The 27,190-nt window shown below is 39.5% G+C and overlaps 1 protein-coding gene across 2 annotated transcripts; it reads right to left on the reverse strand.

Annotated features, from left to right (window-relative positions):
• Positions 1-791: 791 nt before the first annotated feature.
• On the reverse strand, positions 792-27,190 carry axin1 (axin 1). Of its 2 annotated transcripts, XM_042505051.1 has the most exons (11): positions 27,067-27,190; positions 23,659-24,624; positions 14,581-14,721; positions 13,390-13,486; positions 12,063-12,200; positions 7,516-8,045; positions 7,249-7,413; positions 6,127-6,321; positions 5,821-5,928; positions 3,046-3,195; positions 792-1,260 (listed from the first exon to the last, which is right to left on the reverse strand). In XM_042505051.1, exons 2-11 carry the CDS (start codon positions 24,546-24,548, stop codon positions 1,134-1,136), a joined length of 2,541 nt encoding a protein of 846 aa, XP_042360985.1. In that variant the 5' UTR covers positions 24,549-24,624; positions 27,067-27,190; the 3' UTR covers positions 792-1,133. The 2 variants fall into 2 exon arrangements, with proteins under 2 accessions (XP_042360985.1, XP_042360986.1); XM_042505052.1 differs by lacking the exon at positions 5,821-5,928.

The raw sequence follows: 27,190 nt of genomic DNA on the forward strand, positions 1-27,190 counted from the left end.
AGTTGCTAAGTGGGCCTGAAAAATTGCTTTTATCGAGCAAGAAAGTCACTAATTTGCACGTGGCAATAGGAGGGGACTATTGCAACAAACACATAACTTCCTTGTATGGATTCACAAACTTGCCCTGAATTTTATGTATAGACTGGTCATAGGCCAAAGGACAGCTGATTAACAGTTGGTCACAGCTACTGATAAAGTAGCGCTTACTTATAAATTTGAGTTTATGTTGATGTATTCAATTGCATTATATTTAGAAGTTAAATGAATCACAACTCCACCACCAAGGCTGAGCCTAAAAAATGACCATAAATCATCTCTTGCAGTGTCAAAATTGATCATAATATTCTTAAAAGCCCTAATTTAAGACAGCAGGCTGTTGTGCTGGATTACAAAACACTGCAGGGGTATCCATTTTCCTGTCCACCATGTTTGGTGCTTTATAAATTCATGTTGCAGCCTACACTGAGACATAATCAGTGGTATTAATACAATGAAAGTGCAGTCTGACTGAATGCCATAAAATAAAGTACTGGTAAGTGAATTATTAAAAGCGTGAAGAAGAGCACAAACATTAAAGTCAAGAGAGCTCTTACAATGAATTAAAAAAAAAGAAAGAAAAAAAATCAGCCCTAAAATGGATTTCGATCGTCTTCAACAGGGGCAACACTCCTGCTCCAATAGGATTGAAAATGAGCATTTTAAATACTTAAATAGATATAAAATTTGTTATCTTTTAACACAAACTGTACACATCTGGTACCAATACATATAAAAATTACAAGTGTGGTTACTTTAGAAAGGACACCCTCTGATACATCATATCAAAAATATGTAGCTTTAGTAGCACTTTTGTTCTTCATTTATCTAGTAAACTTTACAATGCTACATTACACTCCAAAGAAGTGAATGAGGTCTTTTTTTGTTCTAGTCCAGCATCACTGCAGTGGTGCTGCTCGGGCCTTAAATGTCCCAAGTAGCCCGCTGTGACCACTGCTTTGCTCTTAACTCTAAATCTACCTCTTCTGATCACTTTCTTCTCCGGTCTCAGTCCTTAAACACTTCCTCTTCACCATCCGATTGCTCCTCGCTCAATCACAGCTGCCCCTTTGACTCCTTTCTCTTAAACGTGACATTCAATCAATTTTTTCAACTTTCCCGATAATCTTCTCTTCAAAGATGGGCAAGATAGCATCATCTTCACGTACCTCTTCAAACACCACACCACAGTCAAACTCGTCGCTCACCTTCTTGAAATAATACCTTAAAAAAAGCGAAACACAAAGTTAAATTCTCAAGGTTAAAAGATGACCTTTACTTGCATTATGCCAAAGAGTGGGGATATATAAAACAGTTTGAAACCATCAAGTTTAAAATTTTGAGATTCACTAAGGCGATTTAGCACATACTTTTTGATCATTACATCATCCTAAAACTCATCATGCCTCTATAACTTGATGTGTGTGGTGTAGAACTACGGCCTTTGAGAGTTAGAAACTAAATTGCTTCTCATCAAAGATGATCACATAAAACGGGGTTGTGTAAGGTACTTATCCAATATTAAGTGTATTACATTTTATGATTACATTCAGTAGATGGAAGTCTACACGCCCCCAGTTTGGAGAAGCAGGCGGGAATACTAATACAAGAGCTAAGCAATGTACTCCTACGGATGGAGGCAGCAGTAAAACATTTTAACATCTAAGGGCCTAAAAAGCCACAAGACTAATTTACCCTGCATAACAGACGAGCTGCTGGTCTACTGCTGCCTCAATCAGTTAGTGTGTTTTAAGGGGTTAGTTCACCAAAGTCACATATTATGACAATACCAAACAAGGCAGCTTAGGCCAGCAACTCCCATTTTCTGTGAGGTAAAATTACTGTTTTCGGTCAATGGAGTCTGGTGGCTTTAAGATAAGGGCTTTAGTTCCCCGTCTGAGAGAGGGCTGTCTGATGACAATACAAATCAGTGAGAATACCTGAAATTAAGCATACACAAAACTGACTTTTTTGGGTGGTTGGAAATCGTTTTGCTGCTGCTTCCCCTACACAGCAATGCTTTGCTTAGTTCTGTGGCGGTCCTCCCACCTGTTTCTCTGAACTGAGGGCGTGCTGACCAGCATCTACTGCAGCTAATGCACTGACTATTGACAAGTCCCTCATGCAACCCCAATTTAAAAAATCTGAACTATTCAAAACCTTTCAGTCAGTGTTAAGAGACACAGCCTGGACCAATGACCCATCAGCTTGAGTGTAACACTTGAACAAACTAATAATTTTATTTTGGTTACATGCATCATGAGAAGCAAAGATTATTTCACACAAAGTTTCTCGGTACCTATCCTATATTAACCACTGGATAACCCAGAATAACAGCAATACCAAAGAAAGAAAACAAGTGAATGAATAAGAAAAATCCATTATACTCTAAATTATAATCATTGTTATTTTACACTATAATCAATCCTGAATTATTTTACACTATAATCATTTTGCATTATAATCTGCAATCATTTTACATTTGAAAGTGAAATTAAAACTGAAATACATCTTTATTTTGCATTCATTCTAACTTTACAGCCCTCTTAAATTATAATTTCCTTTTCTTAATAAAAAAAAAAAAAAAAGACCACAGACTGGAAAGCGTGTGTTTACAACCAAAAAAAAGTATTTCCAATGTTTTTCCAATGTCTACAAATTTTAAGGTTCTGGATTCTATATTCACGATAGCCAGCTTTATGTATTTTCCGAAGAGCTTTTCTGCACTTAAGAGTGATTTTGAAAATTATTTTAAGGTTGTAAGAAAACCCAATTCTATACAAGCTACCTGACAACATTAATTCTGATGTACTTAGAGCTAATATTCATTCCCATATATCCCCCAGACAACTACTGCTCTATAACGCAAGCTTTGTTACTGAGACTATAAAACAATACAATCTTAATACAACACTGACTGCTAATTACTAAAGAATAAATTCAGATTTTTTGTTGTGATACACCTTTCATGATATGTCCTTAGACATCAAACATCACTGTCAGTCTCACCTGTAATTCCCCTTCTTTGTTAGCAGTTCTTTGAACTGGCCCAGTGTGACGATCCTCCCCTTTACAGATGTCCTGTACGGTATCAGCTCCTCACAGAAGTAATACGCCACAGTAATGTTTTCACATGGCTGCTTTTTAGTGGCTTTGTGTCTGCAGATGAAAAAGACAGAAAATGTGAAACTTTCCCATTACTAAAGTCAACATTTTGCAGAGTTCTGTTGAATATTTTCACAAATAAAAAGGACCCTCACTTTTAAATTGATTTTTTAAAAAATGGGTCATGATTCTGCACTTTAAAAAACGAATAATTTCCAGACATGTTCAAGCAGATGTCTGAAGTGATAGTAAGTACTGCACTTTGTAAAAGGTGTTTAACATCAAAGACATCAGGGACAAACTGATGACTGAGGTTGTTTCATACACTGCACGGGTTGACCTCTCTAATCATTATGTGTAATTACAGGAAGCGAGTAATGAGAGTAACAATATGGGTAACATCCTGTTGTTTTCTGGTCCACATGCTGACTGACTGCTAACCACTGAACAAAAAGCTTCTTTCAATAATCAGGTCTGGAGGAAACAACTCTGAGGCTCTCTATGGATAGTCTGTATAGATCGAGCAGAAAAACAACATGGTAAACAGGGAAAATGAAGAGCACAATTTCAACAGGAAATACAGGTGAAAAACACACAAATGAACTGAAGTGGAGCTGGAAAACAAAACAAAACAATGCACTAGACATTTTTGTTATTCTTTACTTTGTGAAAAACAGATAAAGTCTGCTTTTGACAGATATATCAAAACCAGATTTTTGTTTACCCAGAAATATCTGCAGGGCTGAATAAACAGTACATTTTTCGAAGTACTTTGGGTTAACTTAACCTTTAAGTTGCAACTACGCATATATCCACTGATGCAGACTAAGTATGAGTCACACAGCCGGCAGTGTGAATAAATGGGTGTACTCTAGTATTCATGACTTCCTCTGATTGGAAGAGGCCCTGAAATATTGAGGTAACCAGCAGCTTTTGGGTGTGCTGTGTTATCCTTCAATGTCGCAAAATTTGAACTACAAGTAACTACATCTGTTTTTGTGATTACTAGGTATTCAACAGGCCAGTTTGACAGAGACTAGGTTGCTAAAGGTTTCAGATAAAATGTATTTTTTCCCAATTGTTTATTGCTACTACATTTATATAATCACCCTGTTTTACTGGCATTTGTTGCTTGTCATACTATTAAAATTCCAACATCTCTATTTTGGGAGGATGAAAGAAGTGCTTTGTACTTTTTCCTGTTATACTCTATATTCTCTTTTTTTTGTGGATCATGCAAATTAAACCACCACATTCATTCAGACTAAACATATGGCCCAGTGCAAAAGTCTTTGGCTACCTTAAACTTTGTTATTTTAGCAAGTTATAGTATGATCATAAATATTTATTTCTCAGTAGTCTCTTAACTAAAATACAACCAGAACATGCAAGAAATATGTATACAGTATTTAAAATGCAAATATTTCAAAATAAAACAACTTCAAGAGGCTAAAGTTCCAGTTATTTAGTGTGACCTCCCTTTCCACTTCAATGAGCTTTACAATATTTCTCTACTGGTGCATTTACACCAGCCTGCATTCAAGACATGTCCAAAGCTCGATATTGATTGCGCAACTACCTTTTGTTCTGGTTGTACAATTCCATGTTTCACACTAAATATTGACTTTAGTCTTAAGAAGCTGTTTTGTTCTGACTTTTTTGCTGTTTTTATGCATTCTAAATGTTCTCTGTATTCTTTATTTATATCTCAATAAAGATACACACATATATATATATATATATCCTTATTACAACATTGCTAAAACAACAAATCTATGGTGACCAAAGACTTTTGCACAGTACTGTACTTCTTTCTTTTTAAATTTAAATTTTTGTCTATTTTTCAGTTAGGAAAAATGGATGACTTGTTGCTCTACGTACTCAAACATAGACCTAGATCAAAAATGTGTCGAGTGCTTTTGGAAAACAGAAAAAAATGGAAAGCAATCGAGGCTCGCCAAAATACTCCTGTTTATCTTTTACACATTTTTGAACTTGGACACTGGAGGCACTGAAAGGTTCAGGCATACTCCAAATCCTGGAACTCAGACCTTAAATGTGTGACCAGAGGCTTCACCCACTGGCAGTGCTACGCAATCTGCCTTTCATCTGCCTCTTACGCAGCTCCCCAGCATCAGTTAGGAACTCATCTGAGAGGCCAGTCAAACATCAAACAAACCTGTTTCTGACAAAACATAAAAAAGTCGACCCTCTCCCGAATACTTCTGCCTCTGCAAGAACACAGAGATCTTACACTTCCTCTGCGGCCCTGTTTTTGGTCTTCATGGGAAATAACCAGCACGGGATCTCTTATGTTTTCTATCAGTAGACCAGTAGAAAAATAATACAACACTGAAAAAAGAATTTTCTCCTTGGCTGCCACGTGTCTGTTAAAATCATAGATGGCCCCGGGCAACAGTTTAACCACGGTTCAACATCAATATGCAAAATAAACCTGCCAGAAAAACTCAAGAATAAAATGTGGGACACTACTTTATGACACAGCACACAGAGGAGGGAATTAGGGAAGGGAATCACTCATTACTGATTTCTAGATCTTTCTTTTAGGAGCTCTACAAGAACACACATTCCTGGGTAACTAAACTACCAGTGATGAGAGGTTGGGTTGCTGTGACTTATGGGGAATATGGAGATGGTGGGAAAAGTTACTGGACATACTCGGGCTGGGAGAGCTCGCTGTCAGAGACGGCGGGCACCACGCTGAGCGGAGGGAACAGTGCAGGCCTGACTGCGGTGCGACCCCTCTGGATCACCTCCATCACATACCTGAGGGACCGAACAACCCCAGCAGTTAGACACACACCGACCCTAAGGAGCACACAGGCTTGAGAACAAAAGGTTTCATTTTGACTCAAGAAAAAGGACAGATCCGGCTTCTTCCCCTGTGATTGAGTTAAATGGATTCTGTTGTAAAACTGACTAACTGGACAGATAACTGGTGATGAAACATGTCAGTCCACCTACCTTTGCTTAGGTTGTACAGTTCCAGACTTTATCTTCTCCTCCTCAAGCCGCCGGCGCACCTCCTCCAGCTGGATGAGGGGGCTGGGAGCTGGGTTTGGGGGCATGGTGGGATCCTGGATGAAAGGGTGAGACGGTTGCACGTTGTTCCGCAGTTGGGCCTCGTGGCCTGTGGTCCTCTTGGACCCGGTCGTACTCCTAAAATGTCAAATCATGACTTTTAGAATATCAACAAACAAAACAAAGCAAGTGTACTGAAAGACAGCACATTGTTCTTCTTCAACCCTCACTAGTGCTTACTCGTAACATCTCTCTAGAGGACAATTCACCCCCAAAATCAACAACATATATCTTTCCTCTTACCTGTAGTGCTATTTATCAGTCTAGATTGTTTTGGTGTGGGTTGCTGAGTGATGGAGATATTGGCCTAAGAGATATATTACTAGATGGCACTCGGCTTGTGGTGCTAAAAGCGCCAAAAAATTATATTTGAAAAAACCCCAGAAATCATGACCCGCTAACTCAAGATAATCCACAGATCTTGAGTTAGACCTTGTAGTGAGCAATTTCATGTAGGAACTATGTTCTTCCAATCAAACTACACTCGCCAACCGCATCACCACATAAGGAAGCCTGTATGTACTGCTAGCTCACCTAGCACCACTCAGCTGGCAAATGTTATAGCTCAGTTGAGGAGGATGCTATTAATGTTTACATCTTATGATGTCACAAGCAAGAGCCTCTCCTGCATGAGTAGATGTGTACTTCCTCCTGTGCGGTGATATGATTAACAGGCGTAGCTCGTTAGAAAGAAAATAGTTCCTGCATGGAATTTCTAACAATGTAATGAGTCATGTCTTCTGTAAAGACATATTGCTGTTGAGTTTTGCCCATTTATTTTTAAGGCTTTGAGCACCACAAGCCAAGTGCCGTCTAGTTCTATTACATACCAGCGAAGTCAGACTTTTCTATGGCTGATATCTCCAATACTTTGCAACTCACACCACAACAATCTAGATGGATATATATCACTGCAGGAAAAAGGAAAAATATATCTTTTTTGATTTTGGGGTGAACTGTCTCTTTAACAAAAATGCTTGCACTGAGTTAACTGTCATCACTGACCCGTATGGGCTCCTCTTGTGTTGAACCATTTCTTTTTGTCCTTCCATCAGCCACAAAAGGATCTTCTGGTTTTTCTCCATCTCCTCTGCAGGTGCTGGCATGTCATAAGGCCGCACTTCTTCACCTTTTTTAAATGCTCTTTTACACTGTGTGCCACCTTTGCTACTGAATAATGTTAGAAAACAACTGGTAAATACAAAAAAACAAAAAAGCATTTTGGCTGCATTATTGAAAAAGAAGAAACTAATACTTGAGTTTGGTGCATACCTGTACCCTGTGTGCTCCATGGGGTTAGATCCCATTCCATCCGCGTAGCTGCGGCACTTTGACCCATAATGACTCGCCTCTGTGCTCCAGGGAGAGCTGCCGTGCACACGCATGGTCGCCTCTGCCTCCACCTGCTCTTTGGGCTTCCCAGTGCCTTGGTGGTGAATGTGGTGCACGTGTTTGTGGTGGTACAGGTGGCTGGTGTCTGCTTTGAGACCATGCCTGGATGGATGTTTACCCTGTGGCATTCCAAGTCCTGTCCATTTCCCCCCTGGGACGCCGTCTGGTGAGCGGGACTTGGGAGAGTGACGGCCTGTGCCTGGTGACTGGCAGCCTGGAGTCTTCATGACCCGCTGGACGTGGTCGTCCAGGATGCTCTCAGGGTTCTCCTCATGAGCATCTCTCAGGAGAGGACCACTGTAGGTGTTGTCAGCATAGCGGGAGCTGTAATTCTGCAGATAAGCACCAGGGGGTAACCTGTGACTGGACAATGCTGTGGCTGTGGACATGACCTCATCACCTTCCTCTTCCTTTCGAAACAAAGACAAACACACAAAACATAATTTAGAGGGAAAATGTCATCTTGAATAACAATGTGGAAGATAACAAATCCAGGTTATAAAGGCTGGACCTATAACACTTTGATTAACTGAGCCAACGAGAGTGCATGTGCTGTATTCATTTCAACCTGCAGATGGCAGATTTTTACCACATGCTAATTTCTGTCTTCTCATTCTTGATGCAGAGGTTTGGAGACAAACCAAGAAATACAGCATTATCAGTTGGATTTGGGGATGCTATGTGTGCACGCAACACATTTATGTTGTTTCGTGTAAGGACAAGTGCAGCCCATAGAGCTTCAGCTCTGAGTGACTGGGACTAAATCCCGCTCTGACTGAATCTGCTCCAGTGGGAATCAAGGGGTGGGGTGCTGCAGGCGTTCACAATAGCTTTTGATAAGCAGGCATTGTGGAGAGAGGAGGATGTGCAGCAATGAAATGAAACACAGCAGTGGATGGAGGAATTCAGTCATCTAAAACTGGTAATAGTCTATCTTTATGGCACAAGGACCTCACACCACCAATATTACAAAAAAAAAATAATAATTTGAATTTTACACCCAACGATATCTTACAGGAGCTGCATATTTAACGAAGTTTGTTGTATCGTTAATTATTTGTTTTTTAAACAGTCACGTAACACACGGCATGATTAAAAAAATGTGCAGGTGCAAATCATTTTCAGCAGTACTCCCAATCCAGACATGAACCGTTGGGATAGACATGAGAAAGAGGGGAGGAGACAGAACAAAGAGATACAGTGGTACAGTGAGACAACAGTACGTAAGTGTGTTGCACTGTATACCGATACTGATTTCCGATATTATGATTTCATTGTGAACATTGATTCTAGAGTCTACAGGATCAATACTCCAATAAAGGCATCGATTTTCATGATTGATATCTGCAATTCCAGCCTTGCGTTATTCGATATAAGATTAAAACCAAAGATTGTGGTATCCCCCGCACCTATTTGTCAGATAAGTGAGAAATAAATGTGTTCTGTATTGCTGAAGTGGAACTTTTCTAGCTAAGCTGCATTTCACGAGTCTGTCTCACCACCAAAAGCTGAATGGCACTGATTAAAAAACTTGACATACTAGACAAGATAGAAGTATCTCTGAGTTTATATATTTTACTGACGTTAAATATCTGTGCAGCGCTGCATGTGAGAGCCTTACTTTTTTGCTATTCCAACAACCAAATATTTTTTGGCATGTTTTTAATAATTGATGCATCTTTGTATCGCTGCACCAGATCCAGATATTTGTGTAAGCTGGAAGTTATTTATTGGCAACTTTATTTGAGCACATTTTTACCAGCGGCTCTCTCTTTTTCATTTGAAAATGAAAATCCTTGGCAAACAACAGCAGATTCTACAAGTTAGCTCCAGTGGTGGTTGGGGATTTACTGATAACTGTCTACAGTGCCTCATTTTTCAACAACGGGCCTCTCCTTGTGAGGACTAATAGTATACATGATTGCACGCTCTGCTGTCTTGTTAACACCAAATAAAAATCCAATTCAGACAAGCAATGACCATCCTGCTAACATGAGTCATTTCACCACTGATTTGCTTCCATGAATGGGATGCTGCTACTTGTGCATGTGAATTATTCTGTGCATAGCTGAGCCTCATGGTCCATTGTTCCAAAAAATTACATTAAGTGAAGCCATTATTTCATTCTTAGCAGACTGTGTGATGGAGCTGTGGCAATAAGTTGCTCACATCCTCATGCAATCATGTGAACCGCACAGCAATAAAAATGATAACATCAATTTTTAACCAGAAATCCTTCCTGCATTATAACCGTATCAGTTTTAATACCTCTGATATTATGGTTAAAAAAGCTAAAAGCCAAGCTCACATTTCCTTTTCTAGATGCTCAGAGTATCACTTGATGAAGGCAGTCATTTCATGCTTGCCTCCAGGTTTAATAACGCAAACCTCGAGCTGTGTGATGGCAGCTTCTCTCCTTTCAGGGCCAAACCACACAAATTGTCTGCCTTGAGACTAAGTACTGGGGTCTGTGTACTGAGGGAGATTTCATTTGTGGTAGCAGCAACCATTTCATCACCGTTCAAGTGACATCAAACGGGCTGCACGCTGTTCCAGGCTTACAAGTGGCCGAGTATGCAGGTGCTCCATCTGATTCATCGACAAAGCCAGATCGCTGACAGGCCAAGGATGGAAATCTCCAAGTGATTCATAATGTTTTTTTATTCTCCATTCAAATGGCTGGCCTCATTAATTTCATTAAGGCCAGACGGATTTAAGTCTCCTTTGTTACTGGAAACTTTAAGCCCAATGGCCAGACACTCATCTTGCTTTCTGGCTCAGGAATGGGCTTTGGGTGGTATCTCTCACACATTACTGATAGTGATACTACTGGTCTGCTTTGCAATACACTGTCTATGGTCATAATTTATTCTTTTATTAAAGTAAATCAAATTTATTCTGGTGAAATAAGAGGCCTTTGAAATCAAGATTTGTGGAGTAAAGATTAAAAAAATGTGTTCCAGCAGATGAGACTACCAAAACTATAGTGGGATTGAAATCTAATATTCAATATAAACGCTGAAGCCAAATTTACTACTGAATTAATTGATTCATTGATTGACAGAAAATTTCTGCTTGTATTTTGCTAATAGATTAATCGTTTCAGTCACTTTTCAATCAAAATGCCAAATATTCACTGATTTAAGTTTGTCAAATGTGAAAATGTGCTGCTTTTATCTTTGTTACATTTAATAATAAACTGAATATCTTTAGGTTTTTGGACTGTTGGGTCATAAAAAAATATTTAAAGATACCATGGGCTCTGGGAAATTAAAATAGGCATTTTTCATTATTTTCTGACATATTATTGATGATATAATCCAGCAAACAATCAGCAGACCTCCGTTTTCTTTTCCACCTGGCCAATAATGCTGTTCAGTCAGTGTCACCTGAAGATGTAACTGAGCTGAGAAAAAGCCACTCATCATCTCTGAGTGAAACATGTGGGCACCTTTTCCTTCCCTGCACTACCTAAACTGTGTTTGTTTGTTTGTTTATTAGAGGTCTTTTAGTCTACAGTGCTTATCAGTGTCAACCTCTGCAACAACTGCTGAGAGACACTGCTCTTCACGTGTTAAACCAAATTAACATCCCACTCCAGGCACAAACTCTGCTTTGAAGCCGATCTACCCTTTCTCACTCATTGAGAAATTCTAGATCTGGCCTCCGCCCTGCCCACCACTGCTGCTGCTTGCGTTAATTTTGCTTTCTGCCTTCTCGAGTGCTGACACAACGCTTGTTTGACAGGTGAAAGCACTGCACATCAAGATGGCTAGCATTAGAGGAAATATCAGAGAAATTCAGCCATACTTTTTCGAGCCTCAGTCAGACTCAGATTCAAATGAGGAGTCTGTTGTGAACTAAAATCAGCAACTAGCAGGCGTACCAGAACGCTAAGTGTAGTAAGCTTGCTGGCTAGCTGGCAGCGGCTAAGACAGCATTATTGACTGTAAGATATAAAATAATATCTGCCTCGTGAGGTTTTTGGTAGCTAGTGGAAGAAAGCTCCAGTGTCCAGTTTACATCCAAAAACTGCACACTCTACACTCTCACTATGCTAATGCTAACTCGATTCTCTATACTGACAAGTCTGCTCTGCGCTGGAGGTTTTGGGTTTCTTGGCCGCTGCTGTGACAAAGTCTGTTCCCCTGTCAATGCATGTTCCCTGTATCAGACAGTGATTGGCTTTCGTATTACTGACATACCTAATCTATGTTGCCTGGTGCATGTTTTGATCTGTGATTTTGGGGAAGTGCACAGCCTGCTTCAGTAGAGGAAATTAAAAACACCTTTCTAGTGACAAACTTAGTACAGATTCAAATCAGTATAGTCAAGGTTGGGACACCTGAGTGGAGGGGGACTTTAATTAACCAGTCTGCATGTGCTTTAAACAGAAGACAAGACTTTACAACATGAAGTGAGCATACCAGTCGTACTCTCTTAAGCCGCTCCTCTAGCTTCTCCTGAGCCTCCCTCTCCCTCAGTACTCCTTCCAGTCTGCTGATCAGCTCTGCAGCAAACCTCTCCGGCTCCACGTGTATATCCTTTGGAATCCGGTTTGTGCGCTGAGGGAAGAAATGTCAACCTGTAAAGCACTCTGTGAAATTTTGCCACTGCTGTGTTACTGTCAACACCATATGGGCGGTTTTACCACCAAAGACCATATAAAAGGAATAAAACATAAGCAGGAAACATTCAAATAGGCAGTGTCAAGCATTACATGTCCAAAGGAGTAATACATTTACATTTGACTCAAATGCAACAAGACTTTACTTCTGACTACTACTGAATCCTTCCTGATGTAGTGATGTTTTTAAATTTTCCTGCATGCCAATGTATAATTAACCATTTGTTATGAATTCTTTTAGGCCAGTGTGACACTCCCATTCCTCCAGTGTGATTGTGAAAGAGGTTGGCTACGTTTCCCATTAAAAATAAAACACCACTTTGCAAGCTTTACCAAATATATCAATTTAATAAACATGTCTACAGCACAAAGAATTCAACCTAAATTTGTGACTAACCTTTCTGTTTCAATTTACACATCTAAATAATGTTGGTAATATATACTTGGGAAGATAACAAGTGTAATGTAATTTTAAATGTCACATGTAATCTCCTTAATGAGGACATGATTGACATTTCCTAATAACGCAAGCTACTGCACTGTAATCATGATAATTCAAAGCTGCTAATGACTGATATGGAGCCAGTTTATATATTAAAAAAGGCTGGAAAACAAAGTGACATTTAGAAAAAATGACCTACAAGATTTGTCAATTTTCTTATTGCCAATGAAGTGAAGTCATGATTAATTTGTTGGGGCAGGGAATCGTGAGAGTTACGCTTTGGGGATTTGTGCTCTACTATACAGTTGATTCATGCATCCTAATGGGATGCTACGTGTGGAGTTTTAATTTGACTCTTTACTCCGAGGCCTAATTAGGGCCAGGGTTTTCCTACCGAGAGACAGCGTAAGCTGCAGAGGGAGGCATCAGGCTGTCACAGGGGAGGATTCATGTCTGCTAGGCTTCACTGCTCACAGCTTAGGAAAGCATCAAGCTACATTTAGACAGCCTTCTCTTTCACCATCAGCTATTCTTACACTCCATCACAGGCCCTGCGACACAGCACAGCTTAAATATGCACATCTCCAATGGTGCAGCAGAGAAAAATAAGGCAAAGACAGACAGTTAAAGAGAGGTGTAGAAGCAGAAAGTAAGAGGGAAGGGAGACAACCCATGAATAACTCACTGGAATATGAGGTAGTGGCACTCGCCCATTTGCTTTGGCACTTTCGTGCATCTCCCGGCGATGCTGTTTGCGGTATCTGTAGGGTGGAACCCCATCTCTGGAATTAACAACAAAGACATTTTCATAAAACATCCTCATGAATAAACAACACAGGCAGCTTTGAAGTTGAAGGCTTTCCACCGCATTTTTTTTTTTTTTGCCGAAAACGAACACCTTGTAAGTCTTGATTAATCAGTGCAGCGGGACAGCCATTCTCACAGGCTTATTGTGTCCGTCCTGCACCACAAGTGGTCTGGCAGATTACAATTACATGTTAACAAATCCATCAGTCCATAATTCCATGTGGTATTGGTCATGCTGGGTTTCACACTCTCATGTGCTGGAAGCTGTGGACCAATTAGCCGATAACTGCCTCTAATCCATTCAGCTTCAAACACATTTTTGTCCAGTTGTGCAAGCTTTGAAGTTTCTTTGGCACAAGTCCCCAGTGCAATCTCTGCACCTACAAAATAGTTTCAAAATCATCTGCCTAGTCTGCTTCTGAAATACAAGTCCTGCTTGCAAATGATCCCAGATGGTACAGAACATTGCCTTTGGTCTCCTGCTTGTGCCCAAACAAAGTTACCTCTGAAAGGAGACAAGTTCTGCTTTGTTCACCCCGAATACAAAACTGTGACTCTAAAAAATCGCTTTGGAAACATTTAAAACCGCTCTGTGTGGCACATTTACAAAAGAGGTCAGTAGGTTAGTATTTTAATTTCTGTTCATTCTATCACACATGGTTTTATGTCTGCTTAGAGTGAGATTTTAGGACTCCTAATTAGCATCAGAGCTCAAGTCTAACAGCTCTTACTGGTTTGGCTAACGAGCAGATGGGGCTTAAGCTGCTGCTCCTGTTGTTAAGTTTGAGCACAAGTAAAAACCAGAAAAGACTGCAATTTTGAAGCCAATTAAACTCTTATTTCTGTCTCTGAGCAATGCTAATTTATATGACATGCCTTTCTTTTAAATACGACAGGGAATACTTAACATAGCATTGGGTTCAGTATCTTGATTAGATGATATAAATCTTGTGTTTAGGCTAAAAATGCAGCCTTGCATAGCCTTTATAACCTGGTGTAACGACTTCAAGCATGATATGTGTGTATGTGTGTGTGTGTGTGAGAGCGAGAGAGATGGGGAAATACATACACACTGCTGTCGGTAAGAGAAATAGTTTCTGTGTCGCTGGACATACTCTGCTGCTCACTATCGTTGGCGCTGGTAACAGGAGCCACAGCATAACCAATGTTGACATAGTACGGGTTCATGGGCTCCCGACATGGTGCATGCCTGGAAAAAAACAAAGAAATACAGGAAACGCTGAGAAACATTTACTGGAAGAGATGATGACAAGATAGACGTGCTTGTAGAAATGCATTGTAAACAAAGATGTACATGACTCATTGTTATATTGTATTGTTTTACGATGAGTGGTCGGATATTGTAGCACATAAGTCCTCCATTTAACCACATCAAAACAGGGTATGTAGGTAGTAGATTTAGATTGGGAAATCAGTCAAAATCAGCTAATTGAAGAATTATCTGTTTCAATGTAAATTGGTCAATAACTAACATGCAATGTCAGTAAAGATATGCAAGACTACATTTGGGAGCATTTAGAAAAAATGTCTCCAGGACATAGTTTGTTCTCCAGAGAGCACTGAGGAGTGAATTGAAAAATCATCCCGGTACCTTGTACAATTTTTCATAAAAATAAACATGTATAATGCGTGTTTTTCGAAAGCTGGAAAGCCCGTTTAAAAAATAGGCAATACAGTCCTTTCCCAATACGAGTACATGAGTATTTTTTTTTTGTCTTCTAATGCAACAAACTCAACGTCATGAATGCACCAGAAAACAAGGTTAAGAAACAGTAAAAAGCAGCATGGAGGCCAGTGAAAATGGTTGCTTCTTTTTTAATATCTGTTACCTATTCAGTCCCTCTGTCAAACTCAGTACCAACCAATGTGGAACAATGTTCAAGAGCTGCTTGGACAGAGAAGGACATAATTTGTGACTGAGAGGACAAAGACTTACTGACAGTCATGCTAGAAAACGGGGTGAAAATCAGAACATCTGTCCACTCATGTCAAATTTCCATCAATGCCAATCAGAGCTGCGGTCTATAAATATCTACTTGAGTCTAAGAGTACTAGAGTTATTTATCCCAGGAAGGCTGATTGTAACTTTTCCCGCCAAGGACAAAAGCAAGATGTAAGAGGGTTTTTTGTCCAGCTGGAAAGGGGCTTTGATTACAAATCGAAACAAAATCTAATTGATCTAAAGGATACAAATCGACTTAAAAACTTCCAGACAGTGGAACTCATTACCAGCACACAAACAAATCAGAAGCAAACATTTATTGAAAAAACAAACAAACTGGAAACTAATGAGAGAACCAACACAATATAAATCATGCCACTGCTATGATGTTTTGTTTTGGGATCTCAACCAACTTGTTTCTTTGATAACCTCTGTACATTAAGTGATTGATATTTCATTGCTTTGATTTTAATTAAATAATTTTGGGCTAGACTACGTTTGCGTGTCCTGTCAGTATTTGTTTTACTTTATATGGAAGGTTAGTAGCAACTGCTGCAGACGGTACTGGGGATATGAAAGAGAAAAAGAATAACAAAGGATCTGCATAAAAACTGTGTGTTATATATTTTAAGCCACTATGTGGTTATCATATTTTTAAAACTCACAAATATCAACATCGGACCTCAAAGTGTTGTTGTTGTAGTGTTGGTCGGGCTATAACAGCCAGGCCAGCTAACCATTTAAAATGTGCACACAAACTCATTACCTGGGACCTGATACTCCATTGCCTGCTATATGTCAACCTTTCAGGCTCCTGCAACTCCTCTCACTTCTGTTTGTTGTAATCCAAATCTACAGCCACAGCACAGGTTTGCGAGCAACCTCGATTTTAATAGTGTTCCAACAGCCTTTGTGAACAAACCAAATTCAATACCACAGTATTGAACGGTGGAGTACAACTGCAGCTCCAATTCTGATGCATAACCTACAAGAGTGTCTGCAGATATATGGGAAAGCTTCATGTCTCAACCCTCTACATTTTCAGTTACTGACTTTGCTGAACACACTTCTTGCAGGGCTTTGTACACATGAATTAAAGATGTTAGGCATCATCTCTTTTTATTCAAATTGGAATTCCCTGAAGCTTTCTCCCTGTTTGGAATGCAGAAGCACCCAGAGTTCAAAATGAAACCTTTGTGACCAACTGATTTTCATTAGCATCTACATTCAACAACAGCGAATAATTACAGTGCCAGGTTTGTGAAGAGCTGGAACAAATAAAAAAAAGTGAAGTCTACAGAAAATGAGTTTGAAGTCGTGATTATATGTGGAAACATTTCTGATGATGAGAAATGAAAGGAAGTGACAAGGGAGGGAAGCAAACATTAATGCAATCCGTCAGCTGATGAAAGACACATGAGGTGAGTCCTTGGGCAAAACCGTTCTGCAACACTGCTCACAGAGGTGCAAATTCGTTTTGGAAACATTTAATCTTAACCACACATAAATGATAACAAAGCTAAAGTCAAGTTTCTGTGTCATATAAAATCACTGGGAAGTCAATTTAAAAAAAGTGCTTATTGTTGCACACTGCATCCAAGGAAACCTTAAAAACAATAGGCTACAGTGCTAACACAACATATAAAAGACAGCCATCACCAAGAGAGCCACAACACATTACTATTGTATTAACTTCCAATAAAGATAATTTTAACTAGGGATTGTAATGGTTAACCGTTGAGAATATTTTTTTGACCAGTTACACATACAGTCTACAGGTTAATTTTCCTGCTCTCAGTTTACTGCACTGCACTGTACACAACCCAGGTCTGGTGGGAGCTAATTAGCGGCACTGCTAATTTGGCGGTCACAGCGAGCAATGCTTTCTCAACCTAACAGTGTTGCTGTGGAAACACTATGGCCACCCTCAGGTCGCCCCAGTGAGTAAGCAACTCAATTTTGAGTATTTTTAACTATGTTAACAATGTTAGCGCTGTTAACACAGCTAGAGGTGCTAACATAGTTTACAATGCTATAGTTGTTAAGCTGCTTATTCACCAGGGCTAACATGGGGGAAACAGAAAGCTCAAAGTGTCCCACTCTCAAAGCCCTGCCCACCTGGGGAGGAAAGCTAGCGGCACCACAATATGTTACTGAGTGCAGAGGCACAAACTAATGTCTTTGGCTATCTAAAAACAGTAGATATCATCATTACAAACGATTATTTTAGCACCTTGTAGCTACCAGAAAGGAAAAGTTAAATCGACAAGCTCATTATTGTCAGTATATCTCAATGCCGCTCCTCCTTACCTTGCTTATCAATGAGAAACAATCCCACTGAATGATCAGGAGTAACATGCTTTGATATTTACTTTAATCTTTTAACTGTCTGACAGTAAAGCCATCAGACGATAAAATAAAAGGCAATATATTTACATCACAAAACATTAAAATGTCACCACCGCTGAAGCTCCCCAAGTCAATGAAGCACTGGACTAAAAGAAAAGGCCTCTTGAATTTCACTCATTTTGCATTGTTATGTTGTTATCAGTTGATGGGTGTATGGCTACTGAAAGCAAAATTAACTGAAATTGCCATCCCTACTTCCAACTGTTTTAGAAATAGCTGTCTTTTGTCAAACATGTTTTCTATAAGTATTTTTGCAAATACACTGGCCATGGTGTCCTCAGTTGCCCTCCATGTGTAATCAAAACTTCCACATGCCATTCCTCTCTCTCTCTCCCCGATCCTGCCTGTCTCCCTCTCATGTCGACAGTCAAATACATGCAAAGGCCGAAGAATCTTATACATTGTTTCGCTGTCTTTTAGGTATTGTTTCACTGTTTCTACAAGAAAAACTCAAATTCCAAACACAAAATTATAACCGAGTACTATTAGCAGTGACACAGTTGTTCATCCATATAATTATTCCATGTTTGTCTCAACTTCATTCCAGCATACACATTGTTAGGACCCTCAAAAGATCACCCAAAGGAAAAAACTTTCATTAAAATTACAAAGACGATGAAGTCTCGTCTTTGAAGTACAGGACTAACTTGAACACGAACAAAACTGGGCTCTTCACATTTCAAAAATCTCCCCAAACATTAATGAATGTATAGGTCATTCTCTTTCAAGTCATTTGATTTCTAAAAGCTGATCTGAAGGACTATTTAATGTCTTTTGTTGCTTGTCTCTGAAGAGATCAGACGCAACTGATGTAAAATTTAGTTTCATAAAAACCCAACGGGTGCTGCTAAAAGGCTTTTTAAAAATGAAGCGTGTCTTTCTGTAATTCCAGCCAAATGCTTGATTGCTGAAATAATGATGTGAATATACGCCCAAAACGGTTTCACTCTCTAATTAAAACTGTGTTCTTCTCTTATATTTTTGAGATTTCAAGCAAACATTGATCTCCAAGAAAACTGCCTTTGGTTATTTCCCAGAGAAAAAAAAAAATCAAACACAAACAAGCATTTAGTTCATCTTGCGTTCTTGCAGATATCAACCAGAAAATCTGTATGCCAATACTGGAGAATGTGATGAAACAAGACGAAAAATGAGTATAAGTCTGCGGCTGCCAATTCTATGGCAGGTCTGATTTTAGTTCAGTTTTAAGGTGCCAAACTATAACAGGTTTTGTTCTGTCCTCACTGCCCGTCCTGCACTGTGTGCAGTGTGTTAGTCACAGAGAGGATATTAACTGAAAGGTATTGTCTGTCTGTCAGCTGATGCGAATTCCTGTCCCTACTCATAACACTGGTGCTGCAGCAGTAGAGGTCAAACATGGGGAAGTTCCTTTTCAGAGCGACGAGATTTTAAATTACTGAACGGAGGACCAGTATTATTGCAAAATAGACTGACGCTAATGATTATTTTCATTGTCAAACAATCTGTTGATTATTTTCTCGATAATGGAATGCATTTTATCAGAGTACGAGGGTGGCGGGGTGGCATTTTTTATTCATTCTTTTTTTTTTTTAATATCATGACCTTACCTGTTTCCTTGAGCCTCCCTGACTGACTTGGGGAAAATTCATGAAAGCTTCCTCCATCATAAATAGCAATAGGGTCTGTGAACCATATATGAACTTTGTTAAGTACTAGGAATGTGATTATAACATTCAACAGAGTGCAATTATAAATCTAAGTGCATTTAACTTACTATCTGTTACTGTTGTTCTGGGTAAATATTTGCTGTCATTTTTAGTATTTTATATGTCACAGCCTATGGAAATGATAAATGGTGTTTTTGTAAATAATTAAAGAAACGTGCCTTTTAAACCGACTTACTGGTTCTAAGGATATTTAAAATAAATCCAGTAAAAAAACATTTAAACTTGAATGTCCTTCCTCTAAGCCAAATCTAAAAAAGCGTTCGGCCCTCCTCAATGCAAAACTATATATATATATATAAAGTGCCTCTCTCACAAATAACAAACAGTCCCTTAATCGATTAGTTGTTTGGTCTATAGAATGTTGGAAAATGGCAAAAAAATGTCCATTAGTGTTTTCCAGAGTCCTCAGATGTCTTGTTTTCATTCAGATTACAGTCATAAAACAGTAAAGAAACTAGAAAGTAAGAAACTAAAATCAGAAAATTTCTTCAACGGATTAATTGTTTATCAAATTATTTGGCAAATAATTTAATGGTTCTCAACAAATCCAGAAACTGCTGCAGCTCTCTTGCAAATAATAACAGCACACATTCAGATCTTGATGCCTCTTTTGGGTTCAGTTTGCAACAATGACAGTAGTCTGTATATTTTTCCTTTCAACATTTCAACATGTCTTTGGTATTTTATTTCTTTTTTTCTTTTTTACTGCAAGTGGCCTTAATCCTAAACTGAAGACACTGTAACCATATTACATAACCAGCTTTACAAATTGTACATTAGCAAGGTTATGGCAACCAGCAATTACTAATGTTTTTATTTGATCTTTCACTGTTACGCTCTCGTTTCTAAGACATTTTAATTGTGAGCATGTTACTAATGCTAAGCCACTTTTCATTTGTTTAACATGATTACAATTTCTCATGCAGGAGGATCACAAGTATGTAGAGTGAACAAGCATCCACAGCCTGATTACACAGAGCCTTTTAGAGTCAATCAGAGTCTGTTCTCTCTGTCATTTTACCAGCTGCTGTGTATTAAGCCGGGTAGACACCGTACGGATTAAGCCCAGTTTAGCCTCAAATTTAGCCCCTCAAACTAATTTTAGAATCAGAGCAAATTTTAGCCGGATCAGTTGTCGTTAAACGTGTCATTTGAGGAGACACCTGATTAATTTCTCTGATCGGATGGATTTCTGGCATGTCAGAAATTTTGGTCGGCTGTCGGATTTGTCAAAAGATTTGTTCTAAACTACAGTAAACATGTTTAAATGTTATCAGAGTACAATTCTACATGTTGTGGATAAAACTGTAGTCTTGACACTGCTCACAGACCATAATCGGCAGCTCCATATTTTTTCTGTGTTCGTGTGTGTAGTGTTGCACAAAGCAATGATGACTTTCTCTTCTTGCAGGAAACGCAGTTGAGGACACAACTGTCTTGTTTTAATAAACTTTGTCACAACTGTCATTGGACAAGAATGACCAGCGGTTAAGTGATTACATTTAGTGCCGGCAGCCACGTCGAGGCCAGTCAATTGATTTGTACAGTGTGAGTGGAGCTGCAACAGCTGATCAATTTATCGATTAGTTGGCAAATGTAGAAATAATCACCACAATTGAGTGTGTCATCTTTGGCTTTGGGAAACACTAACTGACATTATTCACCACTGTCTGGTGTTTAACAGACCACATAGTTGGTTAATTAATTGAGAAAATAATTGACATTAATCGACAATAAAACAATAACTAGTTGCAGTCCTAAGAATGAGTATATACTAAGTTGCAGGTTTTGTAAGATTAAAAACGTGTGGAAGGAGTTAACAAAATTTCGAAGATCAACAAAAAGTACAGTGACGGCTCAGATTTAGACAGTTTCAAATCAAATGACCAAAACAATCCAAAAAAAACATCCAGTACTGTTATCTGTTAGCTAGGGCTGGGCAGTATGAGGAAAATCAATTTATTGTTTGACCAAATACTTTGATATTGCTTAGCGATGATATTGTAGAGTTAACTCTGGTGCTTTCACAAAATATTTGCAAAATGAGATTTTTGAGAAATAATCATCAGTAATGTGGATATGATGACTAAGAGGGTCAAAGCAAATAACAGCTTGAACAGTCCGAGCTTTACATTAACCCCTTGAACTGTACTTAACTTAAAGGTAATTAAACCATCACTAATGTTATCATTTACACCTGTTCTTTTCCTACTGACATATCCGAGTGTCTTCCATAAAGAAGTTTCAGGCATTTGAATAGACTCAAAAGACAAAAGCAAAGTTTTCTGCTCCTTCTTGTCCAAAGCAATAATCAGTAGAGACATTCAAATCTGTTTTATGTGCACAATGTACTGAGTACCTAAGAGTAAAAAGAAGGGTGCATTCAGGCCAAACAACTTATAACTTTAAATAGTTTGTCATGACAAGTCAGAAAATCTGAAAAAATATGCAGAAAGGACCAACTATTTCTGCAAGACTCAAATGCAGCTACAAAATGCAGATAAGTTAGTCATCAAAAGAGTGAGGAAACAGACGGGCGGGCTTGATGCTGGAAATTGTGTTTAGCAGCCACAGGTTTACACCAAATTAAAAAAAAACAACAACTGTACATTGAATTTAAATCTAAATAAAACCCTCTCCGTGTGTGTCCAAATACAACAAACTGACTAAATGCTGATGTTTCTTAGAATTAATCAGCTGCCCATCAGCAGATTTGGCATTTCACAGATTATAACATTTGACCTCACGTGAGCATAGAAAGTATCTCAAAGATGCTAGGCCATTATTTTCATGCTGCTGTTACACACAAACAAACAGTAGCTGTCCAACACAGTCATCCTTTACCAGGGATTTTCCTGGCACCAACTAGGGTGGTGGTGGTAGGTGCTACGGACATTTTTTTTTATATTAACATTTAAATTCCATGCCAATTAACCACAATTTCAGATACTTTAGGTTAATCAGTCAAGTTTATAACAACTCAAAAAGATGGCAATATGCCTCCGACGCTCTTCGGACTGCAGGAAGTTTCTCAGAGAAAAAAAATTCAGTTTCCTAGATTGTAGGAAGAGGTCAAGTTTACTTTGTTCCTCTGCTTCCAGTCTGTGATGCGGACAGTAAGGCACCGCTGCAGCACCGTGATGGACAGCTGCAGTCATTGCATAAAAAAAAACCAAAAAACAAAACTGATGAACATGTGGAATGATTATATTGCATTAGTTCTTGCCAACATGGACTATTTTAAGTGGTGGTGGCCTGGAAATTGGTGGTGACGAAAAATGACAACCTTTCTGCAGGACCAACCGTATTGGCTGAACTACTTGCTGAACTAACCCTGGGTATCAGGTTGAGAATTAGAAAGAATGAAATATTACTTCTGTCTTGATTCTGAAGTTAATAAATATGACACATTTCCAGCTTTGATCTTAAGTTTAAAAAAAGCAAGTTCATTACAGATATGCACATTAATGTAAAAGGATCATTTTAAGAGGAGGGTGTACTTGATGGCTAACTAGTGTTTCAATAGTGCAATGTTTTTCTTCTTTTTGTCATCAGAGTTTTTGTCATTGCTTTCGGATGAGGTATCAGAGCAAAAGCTATCAAATCAAGTTGACATCCATGGCCAGTAAAAAGAGACTGTTTTCCTATAAACACAGACTTAATACTAACAAAAAGAGAAGGAACGCAAAAATGTCAGTTTCTAGACTAAATGATGTTGGAAACAATATCATGTTGAACTCTTTCCCTATAAAGCCCGGTCCAATGGGAAAACACAATTCCCCAAGTACCTGTACAAGAAAAACACAGAGCACTACTTCAACCTTCTAACAACAAGTTAACTTCTGCAGCCTCTGACATTTCCTCAACACCACAGGTGTAAATACACCGTCTTCCTCTTATCTCAGCTGTCTCCTGAGCTACACTCAGACTCTGTTTTCATCTCAAACTTCAAGCAGCGTTCGTGGTATTGTGGGGTTTCAGGTTTATTTCTAATTCAGCAGCTTGCAGAGAAAGGCTGTGTAGTTAAAGCTGAAGTGAAGCTTTCGTGATTGCTGGGAGGATTTACCTGTACTCGTGACTGTCCTGGAATCTGGGGCTGTTGGCAACACGTTGTGGTGTCGTCTCCATTAGAAGCTTCTGAGTGAGCCGGCTGCTTGGTGCTGGGTCACACTTGGGCTGCTCCTCTGGTTCCTGGTCACATCTCCATTCCTCGTCTTCGATTAAAGTCGGTAAATAACCCGGCAGCTCCTTTCCATTCCCGGAAACAGAACTCTGGTCGCTGTACAGTTTAGGGCTCTCACCTCCTGTCCGCGTATATTCCAAATAAATGTCAGACTTGAGAAATAAGGGATACGTGTTTTCCTCCATCATAGTCTGTATCTCAGTCTGAGCCTGATCAAACATTGCAGGGTCGATGTGAAGCTTCGTGACGCAGTCTTTGATGAAGGATTTAGTAGCTGGTTTAATCTGTCGGGAAACAATCCCATTGTTGTCCAGGATGTATTTCTTATAGATAGCTTTCGCCAGTTTGACCTTCTTCTCCTCATTACCCTCATTCGCTTCAAGTTTGCGGAAGCCACTGCAGGCAAACCAGAAGTCCAACATATCTGCACACTCCTCCTGCTTGAGGAACGTCCTAAACAGATGGATGCCATCTTGGTCATCCAGGAGGGAGTAAAGAGATTCTGCCCACTTTAGGTACGGTGGTGTAGGGGAGGCGCTTCCCTCCGGCTCATAACCCAGGTCCAAGTCGGGTCGCCTGGGCGTCGCCACAGACGCCTCGCATTTCTCGTTCTTTGCAGGAAAGCCGAGGCTGCTGTACTGGCGTCCATCACTGCAAACCAGCTCACCTTCTTCCCCTGGCACTGGAGGTCTAGGAGCATCCTCAGTGAAGCTGCCTCCCAGGTCTGCTAAGTAGTCCCTTTTGTCGCTTATGCTCATAGTCCCAGCATCCATAAACCACGTCCCCGTAGAGCCCACACTGCACAACTATCAGATCCAGACCTCTACTTATGCCACTGCAAAAAAACTCCTGCAAGGAGGAAAAATATACAATGAGACGCAGCTTCATCACATCATTGAAAGGTAGAGTAGTGCTAGCCTTGACAGGGCACTACTATAAAAGATATTTTAATAATTATTCTCAGATTAAAAGGTAAAATAAAATTGCAGCAATTTATTAATACAAAGAATTCATATCAACAGACCTAGCTCTGCGATCAGGTGATTGATTATGTGCCATAATCACCATACGCCTGGTTAAAAACAGACTATTACCTCCTTAGGGACTTTTACACAGTTTGCATTTTCATCAGGTTTTCATAAAAAAACTCATCATGTGGCCGGTTTCCAACTGAGCATTAAAATTAATGCAAATTGTGCAGAAATCCAGAGGATTTCTAAATGTTAGACAAGCCACTAAAAAGCTCTAAAACCGTGCTGATTCACCTTTGCAGCACATGCTGTACAGCAGTTATTTACATTCCAACATTATTACAATCTTTGGAAACTACAATACAGTGAACTTCCATTTGAATTTGGAAATCAGTTTAACAGAACAACTGTGGAAATTAGTGATGAAATCAACTCAAAAAGCGATAACACAAAAATACACTGAAAAAGAATTTCCTGCCCCTGATCTACTGTATGACCGCGTTTTCTGCACCACATCTGCAAACCTAAGCAGAAACCGGAAGCTGGAGTCATTTAGCTCATTATGCGGTTTTGATAGTCTATAATGTGGTTTGATAGTCTATAATTGTGCCGTACTGAGTCACAGTCAGAGTTATGTGGGAGTGTTGTGGTAATCCAAGCCAAGAGTCGTGGCTTCAGCGCTGTCTGGCCCTGAAGGCACTAGTATGAATATGTTGTAGTGTTAATGTAGTTTGCAGTAATAATATCCTCTGATTTATATGCATAAGAATATCATTACTTTACACATCTACTCTGGTTACATTCAAATTAGTATTGGTGTATAATCAGATCACTTGAGGTTTACAGTATGAACTCAATAATGTAGCAGTCTTATTCTCTCCAATAGACTATTAGCTGATATGCGCAGTAGTGTAAATGTTACTTTATTGATCCTTATATCATATTCATTCTTTATTTCATGCTTCTGCTATTATAGTGCAGGGTCAGCTGCAGAGAGAATGATTTTTGGGATTGAATGTCTTGTTCAAGGACATGTCCTGGTCCTTGTGTATTGTCCGTGAGCTTCCTTGCTGGGAGGACACAGTAGTGCATACATCGCTACCTCTACGAACTGTACTTACAGCTCAAGCTTTCCAGATACAGTTCCAGTAACCATTTTAGTGTCGATTCCCAAATGCAGCCACAGCGTTGAAAAAAGAGCTAATTTTCTCTCACTGTTTAAATTAACACTTTCGTGCAGCTGCCAATATTTCTTGACAGATGAGGCCAGGAGGAAATCATGTTAACCACCAACAGCTCTGACCAATCAAAATCATATTTATAGCTCGGTGCACTTGTTAACTGCAATGGTTTGGGGATTGATAATATATCTTGCAAAAAGTAGATTTCAAAAGCAGCTGACAGCTGAGCTGTGATTTCAAAATAAATATTGTGTTTGTTTTTTTTGTCTAATGGTTGCCATCATGTTCCCTTTAGGGCACACCCACTCTCTGTCTTTTCCAATACAGATACAAATCATTTTCCTGATTGAACAAAGACAAAATTGGCAACAGTGCTATTTCTCTGCACAATCCTGAAGTGTGCGCAGCACGTGCACTGTGCATAAGGCCAGGTGTGCAGGGCTGAAAATGGTAACCAGGGATAAAATGTGGGCTGTTTTAATACAAGCACATTTAATGCCTTGTTTGCTAAGAAATTACTCTTCTGGTCAAACCAGCATTCATCTTTGCTTCCTGTATGTCATGATGCATCGCGCGCGAGGGATGTTCGGTCAGCGCATTGATATTGAAATGAACGGTTCTGCGGTCACAGGTGTGTAGGGATATTAAGTAAGGTCTATGCGTTTACTCAGCCGGTCACAGCCGCGTGCAGAAACGTCCCTTTTTCCTGAAACTGTATCCGTTTGTTCCTTTTGAAGTGAGCCTCTCATCACATTCATGTCTTGGCCTCTCCAGAATGAGCAGAACAGCAGCAGCGAGTGGGGGAGGGGAGCCAGAAACAAACTCCGTACACACACAGACATACACACACACACACACACACATACAGCCAGGCCTTTCAGCAGCCGACCGACAAGTGCACAACTTTGTCACACTATTCACCTATTAATATCTGTCCTGTCTCCGCTAACAGCTGCTAAACTAAACGAACAACAGGCCGACCGCAAGCATTTCCCCTACCGTCAGAGGACACAGAGAGAATCCCACACCAAATTCCGAATAGATTTACAACCAGCAAAAAGCGATGGCACATATCTCCCGACAACCGCAATCCCAATCTCTGAGCAGGGGGAGAGAAAAAAAAGTGACATATACTTAACCGGTGAAAATCTTCTTGCTGCTTTCGAGTGCATCGGGCGTTTGGACCGGCACAAGTCGCCGCCAACAGTGTCATAGTTGCGAAGTGCACGACTTTAAAAATAACAAAGAAAACAGTCCGCTCTC

The sequence above is a fragment of the Plectropomus leopardus genome, chromosome 17 (assembly GCF_008729295.1).
Source record: "Plectropomus leopardus isolate mb chromosome 17, YSFRI_Pleo_2.0, whole genome shotgun sequence".
Lineage (NCBI taxonomy): Eukaryota > Metazoa > Chordata > Actinopteri > Perciformes > Serranidae > Plectropomus > Plectropomus leopardus.

Coding starts and splice junctions, on each gene's coding strand:
- axin1 (XM_042505051.1), bottom strand. CDS start 24,548: ATGGATGCTGGGACTATGAGCATAAGCGACAAAAGGGACTACTTAGCA. Junction 13,487..14,580: donor TCTCTTACCGACAGCAGTGT/GTATGTATTTCC, acceptor TGTTAATTCCAG/AGATGGGGTTCCACCCTACA. Junction 1,261..3,045: donor ACAAAGAAGGGGAATTACAG/GTGAGACTGACA, acceptor GCTTTTTTTAAG/GTATTATTTCAAGAAGGTGA.